A 13,127-nucleotide genomic window follows, 5' to 3' on the forward strand; every position below is an offset into this window, starting at 1 on the left:
CCCTGGAAGGCAGGCTGTCAATTAAATCAAGGTGTAATTTGATAGAGATGCACTAAAAGCACTCAATGTGAAACTGGGATTCATGGATCATGCACAGACAAGTCCCCTACATCGTCCATCATCTCTGAAGATGATATGGGTAAATCACTGGGAACAGAAACTCACATGTAATGCCACTTACACACTTCAGCACGCTAACTTATTGAAGTCGTAACCCACTGATTAAAACCACGTTCCATGTTTATCTTCGGATATCAGCAAGCACTGACTGATAAATCACAGCTACAGGAATTTTACCCAGAAGCTGGCACTAAGAATTGCTACTCAGAGGTATGATAAGACGTAAATTCAGAGAGCAGATGGAGATCATGGGATGATAACAAATGCTATCAGTAGTTTACTGACATGTCATTGAAGAGCTATGTGAGGCCCCCATCCAACTGGCTTCCTAAAGATATGAGGAAACACAGAAGAAATAAGCTACAATAGTAAGGACAGCCAAATGAAAACATTAACCAGCAATTAGGATGTCTGTTTGTAGTCACTAGGCAGATGAAGTAAGTACTCTACAGACTTCTGTATCAAAGGCTACAACTGAGGCTTGACATCATCAGAATAAATCATCATCATCATTCGATAAGCTAGTGTTTTTTTTAAAAAGTATCAGCTAGAAACATGCAATGATTATGAATTCTAAAAAAAAAGAATCTCAAAGTTCTTCAGGATATTTACGTTAATCCTCACAACAGTGCTTACTCTGTCTGACTATAACCTTATTAAACCAGAGTCAAGCAAAGCACAGAAATTTTGTAAGGTGTATTTAGTCCTTGAATGTGGGACTCAACAAGGAAAGGAACCTGAATCTTATGCTGTAGACTATTGCCCATTACACAAACTCTCCCCGGTTTGTATGGCAAATGAATGTTGCCGTCTAAGGTGATCTTGATATCCCTGCAAGTTAAATGAGGCATTCCAAAAGAGATTTGTTTATTTTAAAACACAAGAAGGGAAACTGCAACAGTCTGTTTTCCAAAGAATGAAAATGCAAACCCGGCATAATGGAGAAAATGTGCACACGTCCTAAACATGCGTTTATCTTAACCTTAGTAACCACACGATTCCCAGAGATTTATTGATGGATTTTATCAGTAATATATGAACAGCAATGAAGTGGGAGGTTATAGCAGTGGGTGGTTTTCAACCAAAAATTTAAGAAAGTATCTTATTTGCAAAATGGTCTTCTCATGAAACCACAAAAAATTGCAGCTAGCACCACACCTTAATCCATGGGAGTGGTGAGAAGGAAAAAAGACAGAGTGCTATGCCGTCTGTTAAGCCATCAGGTTTAAAGGGCATGGGTTACTAGAAGAACACAGTTCACCAATAAGTAATGTTTAATAACGATGATAAAACAAATTTAAAATGGTCAAATATTTTCATGGACCAGAAGGGAAATGGTCATAATAAGTTATTAAAGTTCCAGAAACTATGGGCTGGCGGCAGTCTCAGTAGTTTGTTTCAGTTTAAGATATCATTTCCAAATTTCAGAATTCCCTTACAGAAATCCCAATCATTGTGCAAAAAATACATCATCTTATTAAGCACTTAAATATTTACTGAGAACTTTGCAGCATAAGCCTGCACCTCCTCTCCCCTGCCTCTCAGCTCTCATCCCTACTCTTCCTGGTTGTGCTACCCACCCTTGCCAGGCTTGCTTGCCCAAAGCCACCGCACCACTCTTCAGAGCTCCCCATCCGCAGCCAGTGAGCAAATGGCAGCCGCAAGGCAGAGGTTAACAGGGCCATCCTTTGTAACTTTCTAAATGACAACAGGGCTCTATGCATCCCACTGAAGAGTAATATAACCTCACAGTCCAGCCTCAATGTAGTGAGAGGAACAAAGTTCCATGCTCAGGATCCCTTGCAGACCACACACGCTCCTAAACTGTGCATTCCCTATTTAACTTCTCCTTACCTCCCCCCTCCAAACGGAAAAGAATAGAGCTTTCCGGAACAGAAGATTAACTTTTACCCTTTTATTTTATTCATTTGCATTTACAGAATCACAGAACGGTTGAGGTTGGAAGGGAGCTCCAGAGATCACCTAGTCCAACCCCACTGCTCAAGCATGGTCACCTAGAGCATATTACGCAGGATGGCATCCAGGCAGGTTTTGGATATCTCCAAAGAAGGAGACTCCACCACCTCTCTGTGCAGCCTGTTCCAGTGCGTTGTCACCCAAACTGTAAAGAAGTTCTTCCTCATATGGCAATGAAACCTGCTGTGGTTCAATTTATACCCATTACCCCTTGTCCTGTCACTGGCCACCACTGGGAAGAGTTTGGCCCCATAGTCTTTACATGGCCCCCTCAGGTATTTGTAGAGATTGATGAGATCCACTCTCAATCTCCTCTTCTCTAGGCTAAACAGGCCCAGCTCATTTAGTCTTTCCTCATAGGACAGATGCTCCAATCCCTTAATCATCTTCATAATCCCTTAATCACCTTCGTAAGCATTTAGAAAGCATATAGGAGGCTGCAGACAGCAGAGCCCAGCGATGTACCCACTGCTGAAAGAGGAGTCCACCAGCAGCTGCAGTCAGGCTTTTCAGCCATTCTTTAGCTTGCTGGCACAGCAGCAGCTATTGCTGCTGCTCATCGTCCACCCAGAGCCTAGAAAAGACTAACAGTGCATTTACTGACACCTCATTTATAACCGCAGCCTAACTCACTTTTTTGTGCTGTCCAAGCAGAGCTGACCTACAACACAAAGTTACGGCTACGTATTTGTACTGCCATGATGCACGCAGTCCATCCATACACCGAAGCTCTGCAATGGGTCTCTGACTCAAAAAGTTTCTACAGCCTTGGCCTAAGATAAAAGCTAGATGTCAAGTTCAGGTGCAGAAAATGCAAGGCAGTGCTGACATTTTATCCAGCATCTCTCAAATACTCAGAATAAAGTATTTTTATATGTGTGGTGGATAAAGGATATTAATGAATATTACTAGCAGAAGTAAGACTGTGCAGTGATAATGCAGTTAAGAAAAAACATGCATCCATCTATTTAATCATGACTTCACATATTTCACGTGAGGTTAGTACACAAATGGCTCCATGTTCACGTCACAATACAAGCACTTCTCTTTCACCACGTAAGTGGTTAGCTAGGTTATTTCTGGTTGCTCACAACACTATATTCCTACTGTACAACTATAAACAATCTTTTTTCCAAAACCCAGAATGCTTCTCACATGCCCAGAAAAACAAGTTCTAGGTTTTTTTTGCCTTTGGTTTTGGTATGGTTTCTTTTCAGGGTGCATACGATCCCACATACATAGCTGGCAAAATATTTTTGTTAAAGATCTTGGAGTTTCAGAAACAACTTCATCTAAGATTATTTAAGACACAAACATAAACATTATTTAATGTATTCTTCCAACATTTTTGGTTGCTTTACGTTGTTTAATATGGCTCACATCCAGGAAGCAAGATGTCCACCTGAAAAACTGGACAGTCCTACTGCCTCGGAAAAAAGTTGTCTTGTCTTATTAACTATAAATTTCTCAAAGGTAGCCAGAACAGCTTTTTACACCTGTTCAGTAACAAACCTGGTGTTTCTACTAGACACCTCACCTTTCAACAATCTCCAGTGGAGAAAACGGTCTTGATTTGTAAACAACAAATCCAGAAACAAGACAACACATTGGAGCTCTCCTATAGAGCTGCCTTCAAATTTATTACTGATTTTTAAGTGGAACATTTTCTGCTCCAATTTATACTGATGTAACTCTGGATAAACCAGGCTGACGTAAAGAAGGTCTTTTAGATATGCACTGAGATAGTCAAGCACAATTTAGTTTCAGCTATCATATCTCAATACTACTGGAAAATCCTTTCCTTGCTTTTTAGCCATGCTTTCCCTGAGGAGGTCGATCTGAATTTGACACAGCTCTTTCTCATGGATGAGAAACAAGCAGTGGGAAAATTCATCAGCTCAGAGGAACACTAACCACAGGTAAAGTTATCACTGTCACTATCATAATATTTGCTTTGCAGGTAATTTAAATTGCTCATCCAGATTTTCTCCAAGCATTAAGGACCAATTCCTAGTCAGAAAGAACAGCATAAGTGCTAAAGGTAAGTCAATCTGCATTTAACTACTTTTTAAAGTCATAGCAAGACAAATTTCAAAGAAAGAAGAATCTCACTCTGAACATTTAAATCTAAACTGAACTATGTTTGCATTCTGTATGGGATAGGCTCTGCAGCCGGTCCCACCAAGAAGGAGAACCTGTTTCAAAATCATCATTCTATTAATGAGGAAATTAAAGAAAACTGGTTAAAAATCATGCACTCAACACCTGCGCTCTCTCTTTTGTGCTGGAGATTGAAGACAAATAAATGAAGCATGCCAGCTATCTTTGTCGGATGGATCAGACTTGCAGAACAGCAGTGCTTATACATGCAGCTAAAGTATTGCTCCCCTGCTTTACAACCACTGATGTCATATGCTGGCCTTAATGAACTGGGGGGGGGGGGGGGGGGGGGGGGGGGAGAAAAAAAACAAACAAAACACTAATTGTGAGATCACTGCTCCCTAAAAAGGGTGAAATAAAAACGATGAAAAATTCAGAATGCCATCATTACTGCCTGCTGATTACAGCAGTGCCTCAAAATTTAGGTTGCTTATACAAGAGGGACCAGTGCATCCTCTCACACCACAGCTAACCTTCTCTAAGGTCTTCAGTAAACTTTCCATTGAAGCACTCTGAAACTTCTCATCTACTAAATGCTCAGAAAGGGCAGTGCTAATAAGAACCAGTTCTTTTTTTTTTTGGTGGGTGCCAGAATGCTGCAAAACAAAGGTACTCCTCCCATAACACATGCAATTTATGTCAGTAATCTAAAGGCACTGTCCTCAGGCACGTAAGTTAGGGGCCTTAGGAAAAGAGATTGCAAACAGGGAGATTGAGGATAATGTGGGAACGAACTTTTGCAGCTGCATTAGCTATATCACGATTCCCACCTGATAAGAGGAATTAAGTTTCTTAGAGCTATACTATCCAACAACCCAGTGCACAACCCAGCAGCTATATTTTTACTGACACACCACAAGAAGTGACAATGAGCACACCGCAGTCTTCAGAGTCGCGTTTTTAACTAATTGCCTGAAATGTAGAAAGAGACATCCTCTAAATGCAGAACAAGGAGGCAGGCAACTTGGAACAATAAAACTCCAATACCGACTTCCTCCCATAAAAGCCTCCCTTGGAGCCTCCATTGATGCCACAACACCATCAGATTTCCAATATTTCCCTTTACAAGGCTTCCTCCCATCCTGCAAGGAGGATCTAACTTTGTCAAACTTGCTCACCTCAGATAAAGCTTTCTACGCCAGAAGCCTGCCTCCTTGCTGAGTTGTTTTAGGCAATTTCAGGAAGAGCATACCCCCAGGCCTTTTTCGGAAAGAACTGAAAGCACACTTTTCTGCTCATGTTGAAAAATTTTGTTGACCTTTCCCCTCTGAGAAGACGAGCACCCCCAGCCTGACTAGCAGGGACATGCAACATCCCCTGGCATTTCAAGGAGGGGCAGGAGCAGACGGGAGCATAATGGAGACTCTGTTTCAGAGTATGCCTTTTGCTGCCATTGTGCAAACCTCCCCACAGTTGAACATAGATGGAGGGGTGGGAAGTGAAACCCCTCAAATTCATGTTTTCCCAATAGGAACTTTTAGCAAAGATCCTTTGCATGTTTCAGCTCAGGACTCACTAGCTCTTCATCAGCAACTGCCATTCTTGGATGCTAAAACCCACATCTGGTTCAGATCTGCTCCTCTGAAGAAAGAACGGGAAAAAGATCGTTCCTGTGTCTCAGTGACCCTCTGCAAATGTTCTGCAACATGGAGAAGCATGCTGTGCAGTTCCAGGCCAGAGGAGACACAGCGGAGTCCTACAAAAAGGTGGGAAGGAGAAAATGGGACTGAAGCCTGATGGACACCAGGAGATGGAGACTGAATGTCAGCAGAACTTAGAGGGCAGAAAAATTTGGAATGATGAAAATGATGTCAGGAGAAAAGAAAAACCTAGTGAGAAGCTGAGGTATAGAGAGAGGGCCTGGCAAAAATGATGGGCCTGGCAAAAAGACTGTGACAAGCTATTTGAGAGCACCTTCAGATCAGGCAAGAGGGCTGTGGGGAGAGATCTGGAGGCAGCAGAGACTAAGAACATGGAAAAGAGAAAGATCAAAAAGTGATAAATCACATGAGGAAATGTGACACCATGGACTGATGAGGATGGGATTACAGAGAAAAAACAGATGATAGATGGGTGTGAACACTACAGGCAGTAGACTGCAGAGAGCAGGACTTTCTGGGTACAAAGGCTTAAATAAGAAGTCTTAAGTATTAAAAAGAGAGAGAGAGAGAGAGGGGGGGGGGGGGGGGGGGGGGGACAAAAGGTATGGAGAGGAGACAGCACAGGGAGAGGAGACAGAAGAGAGACTTCAACTAGTCTAGAAGGGATGGTTTAAAAAATGTCATGTCCGGAGTGAAAGGATAGAGAAACTCATTCATACAAATGAAGTCTCCCTGACTTCAGATACAGTTCAAGATTCCTGAAGCTCAGCCTCCATTTGCATCAAGTATTTGTGCAATGCACTAACAAATTATACTTCGCTCCACTCTAGTTACTGGTCTGTATAGATGACAACAACTTTTTAATGGCATTATTTTACTGATGAGTTCTTGTATCAAATGGCTGAGTTTCACTGTGAGAGTATATTTAACGTAACATGCCAGATATAGTCATTTTCTACAGCTATTTTATGCCACGTACAAGAATATGGGCTTCTAACTTCTGTGAAACACAGGTACAAGGTACCAAATTTTATTATAAACTCAGAGGAATCATTTTACTCAGGAAAAAAGATGCTGCTTGAGTAAGTGACTCTAATTGAAGTTTATGAATATCCTAACTAGAGTGCTATTTGAAATAGTCAGGCTGGGTCTTGAAGAAGAGAAAGTCTGCAGGTTTTGCCCTGACCAGTACACCTGTCAGCATGACACAAGCAGGAAGCCAAGGTATCCGATTTCTCATCATAAACTTGCCTGAAACACGCTTCAAGCTGTACTAATTCAAAATTTAAATACCCTTAACAGATCATCTGATAGAACACACCAATGTTCAGTCTATCCTTGTTACAATGCTTGCCTGTGCAAGAATCACAGCAGCATTCCTCAAAACAATAATAATTCAACTGCTCTTCCAGGTCACATACAAAATGGTTGTACTGCTTAGAAAAGCAGTTGTTTTAAAGCATGTCCTGAGGCACAGGGAGCCAAGTAGTGCCCATACGGCCTCCTCTCACTCATCCTAAACCAATGAAATACTTCAATTGAAAAGCTGGAGAACTTCAGCAGATCTCCAGTATCAGTTAAAGATCACATTAGCCTTGTCCTTTGAAGTTGATTTCTACCTGTATCTGACAGTTTGGCACTGTTTAGAAAAAAGACCACCCGGATACTCAAAAGCCAGTCAAAATCTATGCCTTTTTAATTTACTTCAACAACATTGGGTCAATGAAAACATCCAAAGGGGTGAAATTCTATTTTTCCCCATTTGCTCCATAGTCTTTTATGGGGAGCATGCTAACGCTACATGTTCTAAGGATTACACAGGTTGAAAAGATACTCCCTGAAGTACTATCATAGGCTAACTATTAATGAATGAACTTGAATACAATGAATAGTACCAGGATCCTACAAGCAATTTCACACCATTCATGTTAATGGGTCATTTGTGTATGTCTCACACACAAAATCCTGGAAACCATTTCCAGGCGCATGAAGGACACAAAGGTAATCACGAGCAGTCAGCATGGATTCACCAAGGGGCTGTCACGTTTGACTACCCTGATAACCTCCTACGATGAAAGGACTGGCTGGGTAGATGAGGGGGGAGCAGTGGTTATTGTCAGCCTGTACTTCAGGAGGACTTTCAACACCATCTCCCGTAAGATCCTCACGGACAAGCGGCTGATATATGAGTAGACAGCAAGGTGGATTGAAAAGTGGCTGAATGAACGGGCCCAGAAGGTGATCAAAAGCACAAAGTCTAGTTGGAGGCCAGTAACTAGCGGTGTACCCCAGGGTGCAATACTGAGTCCAGCACCAGCACCTCTCATAGGAGGAAAGGCTGAGACTGTTCAGCCTGGAGAAGGCTCAGGAGGATCTCATCAATGCACACAAATACCTGAAGGGAGGGTGCAGAGCGGACAGAGACGAGCTCTTTTCAGTGGCAGGACAAGAGGCAATGGACACAAACTGGGACACAGGAGGCTCCCTCTGAAGATGAGGAAGCACTTCTGTGCTGTGCGGGTGACCAAACACTGGCACAGGTTGCCCAGAGAGGTTGTGGGGTCTCCCTCCTTGGAGATCTTCAAAAGCTGCCTGGACATTGTTCTGGGCAAGTGGCTCTTTGTGGCCATACCTGAGCAGGAAGTTTGGACCAGATGACCTCCAGAAGTCCCTCCCAAACTCAACTAATCTGTGATTCTGTGTAGCTTTGGGTTGCTCCTTTCACAAGTTAATGTGACTTGCTAGATGGTACTAAACTCCTCTACCTCTTCATAACTCTTGGCACAACATGACAACTGTTTAGGTGCATAGATGTATTAAAAAAATAAAAGCAAAAATACTTGATAGCACATCACAGGCAAACATGCCTTGCTCTGCATCAAAAATTTAGAGAGTGGATTCACAGACTTCAATTTTAAAACCATCTCAGTTGTAGAGCTGGAGCACATTTCAAAGTTCTGGAAACAACAGTGAGAACATGCTCCTTTCAAGTATATTTCCATTGTCCACAGAGAAGGTAATGTCAGCAAATCCCCATTACTGCAGGACAAAAAGCCTGTAGCAACAGCTCTCAGCTGGGGTCAGAGGGCAATTAAAATAGTACCTATTCATTTCTCCCTTTTTGTCCTCATGCCATCCTCAGTCTGACATTATTTCAGTTGCTAGCTCTTTCTACTTGGGTTGCTTTGCATCTCCTCCAACTCTCCACAACAACAAAAAAGGGGGAAGGGGAGAAAAACCTCATTATTATTTTTAGTCTGTGTACATAAGTTGTTGTATTGCAGTCTGCTGCAAAACTCACTAACTCACTAGAGTGCTCCAGTTCCACCTAATTCCTACTCCCCCTAACTTTCCACTTCCTGGGTTTTCCCTTATTTCCTTGTATTGTTTCTCCTCTAATTATTCACTCTCTCCACTTAGCACTGGTTCATTTGCTTGTGCCTTCCTCCAGCAGCTCCCACCTTCATGTTTCCATACATGTCACAGGCAGCACTTGTCCTTCGACCTTCCTCCAGCTCTCCTTTTCCTACTCTTATCCCATTTCCTAACTAGCTGCCAAAACTTGACCCAAGTTTATTTGGAAAATAAGACAGATTGAGCTGCTTCCCTTCATCTTAGTTTGGCTCTGCACCAGTCATCTGGCTGCCAAACTAAACGGCCTCAAGTCACAGACGCCTAGATAATCAAACCCTCAAAGGCTACGGTACTCCTACAGATGTCTGCGGAGGCTTACCACCCTTCTTACAACCACCACCCTTGGATAGGTGGAGCACTGCAGCATTGCTAAGCTAACACGTGGAGAAAGGAATCTTGAGAAACATACACAAAGAGGCTGCTCCGTGACATGCTTCCAGTCACACCTCCCTCCCCTGAAACCAAGTGGAGAACACGCACAGGCTGAGGTAGCTGGCTCCCCACTGCCCTCACCATTTAGGAAGGAGCTCCTTCCGAGCCCGGGGATTCTGAACACCAACTGAAATAAAGCCCTGCTGCCAACCCCTCCATCTCTCAAACAGGCTGCTAGTGCCACACAAAGCCTTCAAGATTTTTTTATTAGATGTTGTAGAAAATGCCCCTTGTCATTTCACAGGTAAATTCCTCAAGTTCTTTCGCAACTTCATTTAATCTGCATCTGCTGTAGTGATTCTTCAGGGGTTCTAGTACGCATTTTATTTTTTGGTCTTCCTACTTCTCAATGGAAAATTTGTTTCCAGATTTTAATGATAGTTTCCAGTTTCTCAAGTTCTATAGATTACTGCATAGGAAGAAGAACAAGGGGTAAAGTTTCCAAAAACACTGAGGTCATGCCTTGTGAACAGTGACTACACATAAATACTGACTTACTTCTGTAGCATATGACAACCTTTAACACTACCAAAATAAAACTTCAAGGTAGAGAAACAGCAACAGCTACAGAACCCAACAAAACCTTGCAGAAAAGATTTCTTTGTGAGAACTTGGGGAGGGGATGACAATCAAAGCATGCATTTGTTACCATTTGTTACCAAAGCCCTAACCTTTCTTTTCCTCTTTATTTAAATTTTGTGTGATTTGCTGGGCAAGGGACTGGGATAGGGGAGGATGTCACCTTCAGCTGACTGCTATTTTCTTTTGCAAACTAGCTCATACAGCTATTTAAAGCTATATATTCTACAAATAGTGTACCAAACATACACCTCCCAAAAAATTCTTCTCTGTGGGTGGTCGTAACACACAGGCATGGGTTAAGTACGTGGACTACAAACAATAGCCGAGAGATTTCACTGTCGTCTTCAATAACACAAAAGAACATGACTGATGGGCACAGTTGTAAGCACATGGAGTGACCATAACAATCCACAGAAGGACTCAGCTGTATTTTAGCCTTTACTAGAAAGGGAAAATGAAAGATATTGTTGGACTGGGGATTGGACAAAAGCATCACGGCTACTAATACATGCTACAGTCACCCCCCATTCAGAATTGATACTAAAGAAAACATAATTCCTTCATGCAACAGACAAACAATAGGGTTATCCAGCAAATGCACATGCCATATTCAATAATATAGGCCAAGGACTTGGAGCGAACAGACTGCAGCTGTGAGCTGCACAAAAGGGAGACTGACAAGGCAGGAACGAACTTGCAGAACTAGTATTTGGGGAGTGGGGGCAGGGTGGAAGAATCGAAAAGGGAGACCCTTCAGATAAAACCTTTAAAGGGGCAAACAGGTTCTCTGCTGTTTGCTTCTTGCTATACATTCCAGGAAAAAAAAAAAAAAAAAGCTTTTTTTTTTTGGTAAATAAATGTTACTGCAAAGAATTCATCACTCTTTATTCACTACTCAGCTATCTATACTATACTACTAACTATAACTATATCCTATCAACTGTAGGATATTTTTTTCTGTTATTTCTTCATGAACAAGTAATAACAGCTTAGATTTATCTAATCAAATAAAAACTATAAATAAACAAGAACAATGATGTTACACAAATTTATAAAGACCCTCGTTTGGGTCACCAGCAAAAACCAGTTCCAGTCAGGTCCATCTGTCCTGTTGCAAAATCTAAAGATATTAAATACAGCACTATGGAACAGTTAGCTCAAACCTAATCAAGACTCCTACCTCCACGATGCTTTTCAGGTCCTGCACATACATCCTCTCTGTCTCCAGGATCTCCTGGACAACTCTGTCTACGTAGAGGAGCTTCGGACTGGTGGGCTCTGTCACCAGCGACATTGCACAGTTTTTGCTCACTCCCTTTGGTTCTGTTTTTCTTGGCATGCTGAGCTTTTTTTCCAGGCTCTCCTCAGGATCCTCTTGCTCCGCAGGAGTGTTTTTGCATGGCTTGTTGCTGGAAAATCGTCTGGCTGGGACTAGTTCTAGCTTGATGGCACCCGTTTCTTTATCCTGGTTAAACAGGCCCAAGTGGCTGTTGGAAACTAAGGTCATCCTGCTTCCAAAGGAACAGTGGCTGTCCCTGGAGGAAGCAGAAGAGGAAGTGGAGCTAAAGCTGACGGGACGGTCACTGTCTGACAGGTCCATAGTTTTTTTTTCACAGCAGCGGAAAGATCTGCTCTCCTGGTGCAAATCTTCCCCTTTTGTCTTGGAGTCAAGGGCCTCCGTCACAGCTGGTAAAACATCGAGAGGTAAGTGGAAGTCATCTAAAAAATAAACAGAATGAGTGGTCTTACTGTTGGTGTTCCATGTAACTTAACAGTTGGCAATAGACATTTTTACAGCTTTGCACACAAAATTGAGACAAATCTATTTTTTCCAAAAGACAACCAGAACAACATAATTTGGGGATCACATTTTTAGGTGGTGGGGATAGCCCATGGGAAGCTACTAAATAGGCATTGCATGATTCCAGTTTGTGTATATACTTCTGGCACATCCTTTCTCGGCCCTACATGCTATGGTGCTGGACTTAGTGATAGCACATACACCATCCAGGCTCAGCAGAGGAGAGAAATAAGACTCAAAGACTTTCCCTAAGGTTAAAAAAACTCTATTGGGAAGAGACCTTGCTACCCCCGAGCTGTCAGTTGACCATGGCTTGGAGGCTTTGGAAAACTCAAGGACTGTGTCAGTGATACCAGACAGTATCATCCATTTTGAACACTGCAAGGCCAACACGGGCAAGCAGAAACAGAAAGCAGTTAGTTATCAATTACCAGCTCTGCAGCTTGTACAAAAACACTAAAACCAGAATGATTTCCCAATGAAAATAACATAGCTTCTGAAAAAAAGAACTCCCATAGGAAACAGTGCTGCCAAATAATTCTGTTTTCTACTGGGAAAATAAGTTTTTCTGAATCTGTACAGCTCAAGCCAGAATATTACCCCTCGTTGAACTGACCCAAAGCTGTTTTTCATATCAGTGCAATAACAAAGTAAGATGTCTGTCTTCCTGTTGGCACATGAAATCTACTTTCTTTTTATTGACCGTATGCCCTGAAGGACATGGTCCGTGATGTAGTGCAGATTTCTCTCTGGACAAGTTGTATGCCGTGCAGCAACGAGAACCTCTAAAAGCAGCTGCAGATACATTGAATACTTCAATATTTCATTTCAGTAAGAAGTGTCCACACAAAAAAAAGTGTCTCAGACTCAGAGAAACTCAGTATGTCAGTATTGTGAAAAAAAAAACTTACGACAATTTAAAAAGAGAAGCAATACTGAAGATACCTACACAGTGTGTAGCTCAGTCCTTATTTTACACGAGTAACAACCTAACTTTTCAAAAATCATTCTGGTGACTAGAATTCCAGAGGGTGGTTTCA

The 13,127-nt window shown here is 42.1% G+C and overlaps 1 protein-coding gene across 8 annotated transcripts in view; it reads right to left on the reverse strand.

The window, feature by feature from the left end:
- Positions 1-13,127, reverse strand: part of PLEKHG1 (pleckstrin homology and RhoGEF domain containing G1) — a 143,175-nt gene that overhangs the window by 45,106 nt on the left and 84,942 nt on the right. For all 8 annotated transcript variants that reach the window (XM_040550568.1, XM_040550567.1, XM_040550566.1 and 5 more), the window contains one exon: positions 11,467-12,005. In XM_040550568.1, the coding sequence (XP_040406502.1) occupies positions 11,467-12,005 (539 nt within the window). The remainder of the gene's footprint in view (positions 1-11,466; positions 12,006-13,127) is intronic.

This window comes from Cygnus olor, chromosome 3 (genome assembly GCF_009769625.2).
Source record: "Cygnus olor isolate bCygOlo1 chromosome 3, bCygOlo1.pri.v2, whole genome shotgun sequence".
Taxonomy (NCBI): domain Eukaryota; kingdom Metazoa; phylum Chordata; class Aves; order Anseriformes; family Anatidae; genus Cygnus; species Cygnus olor.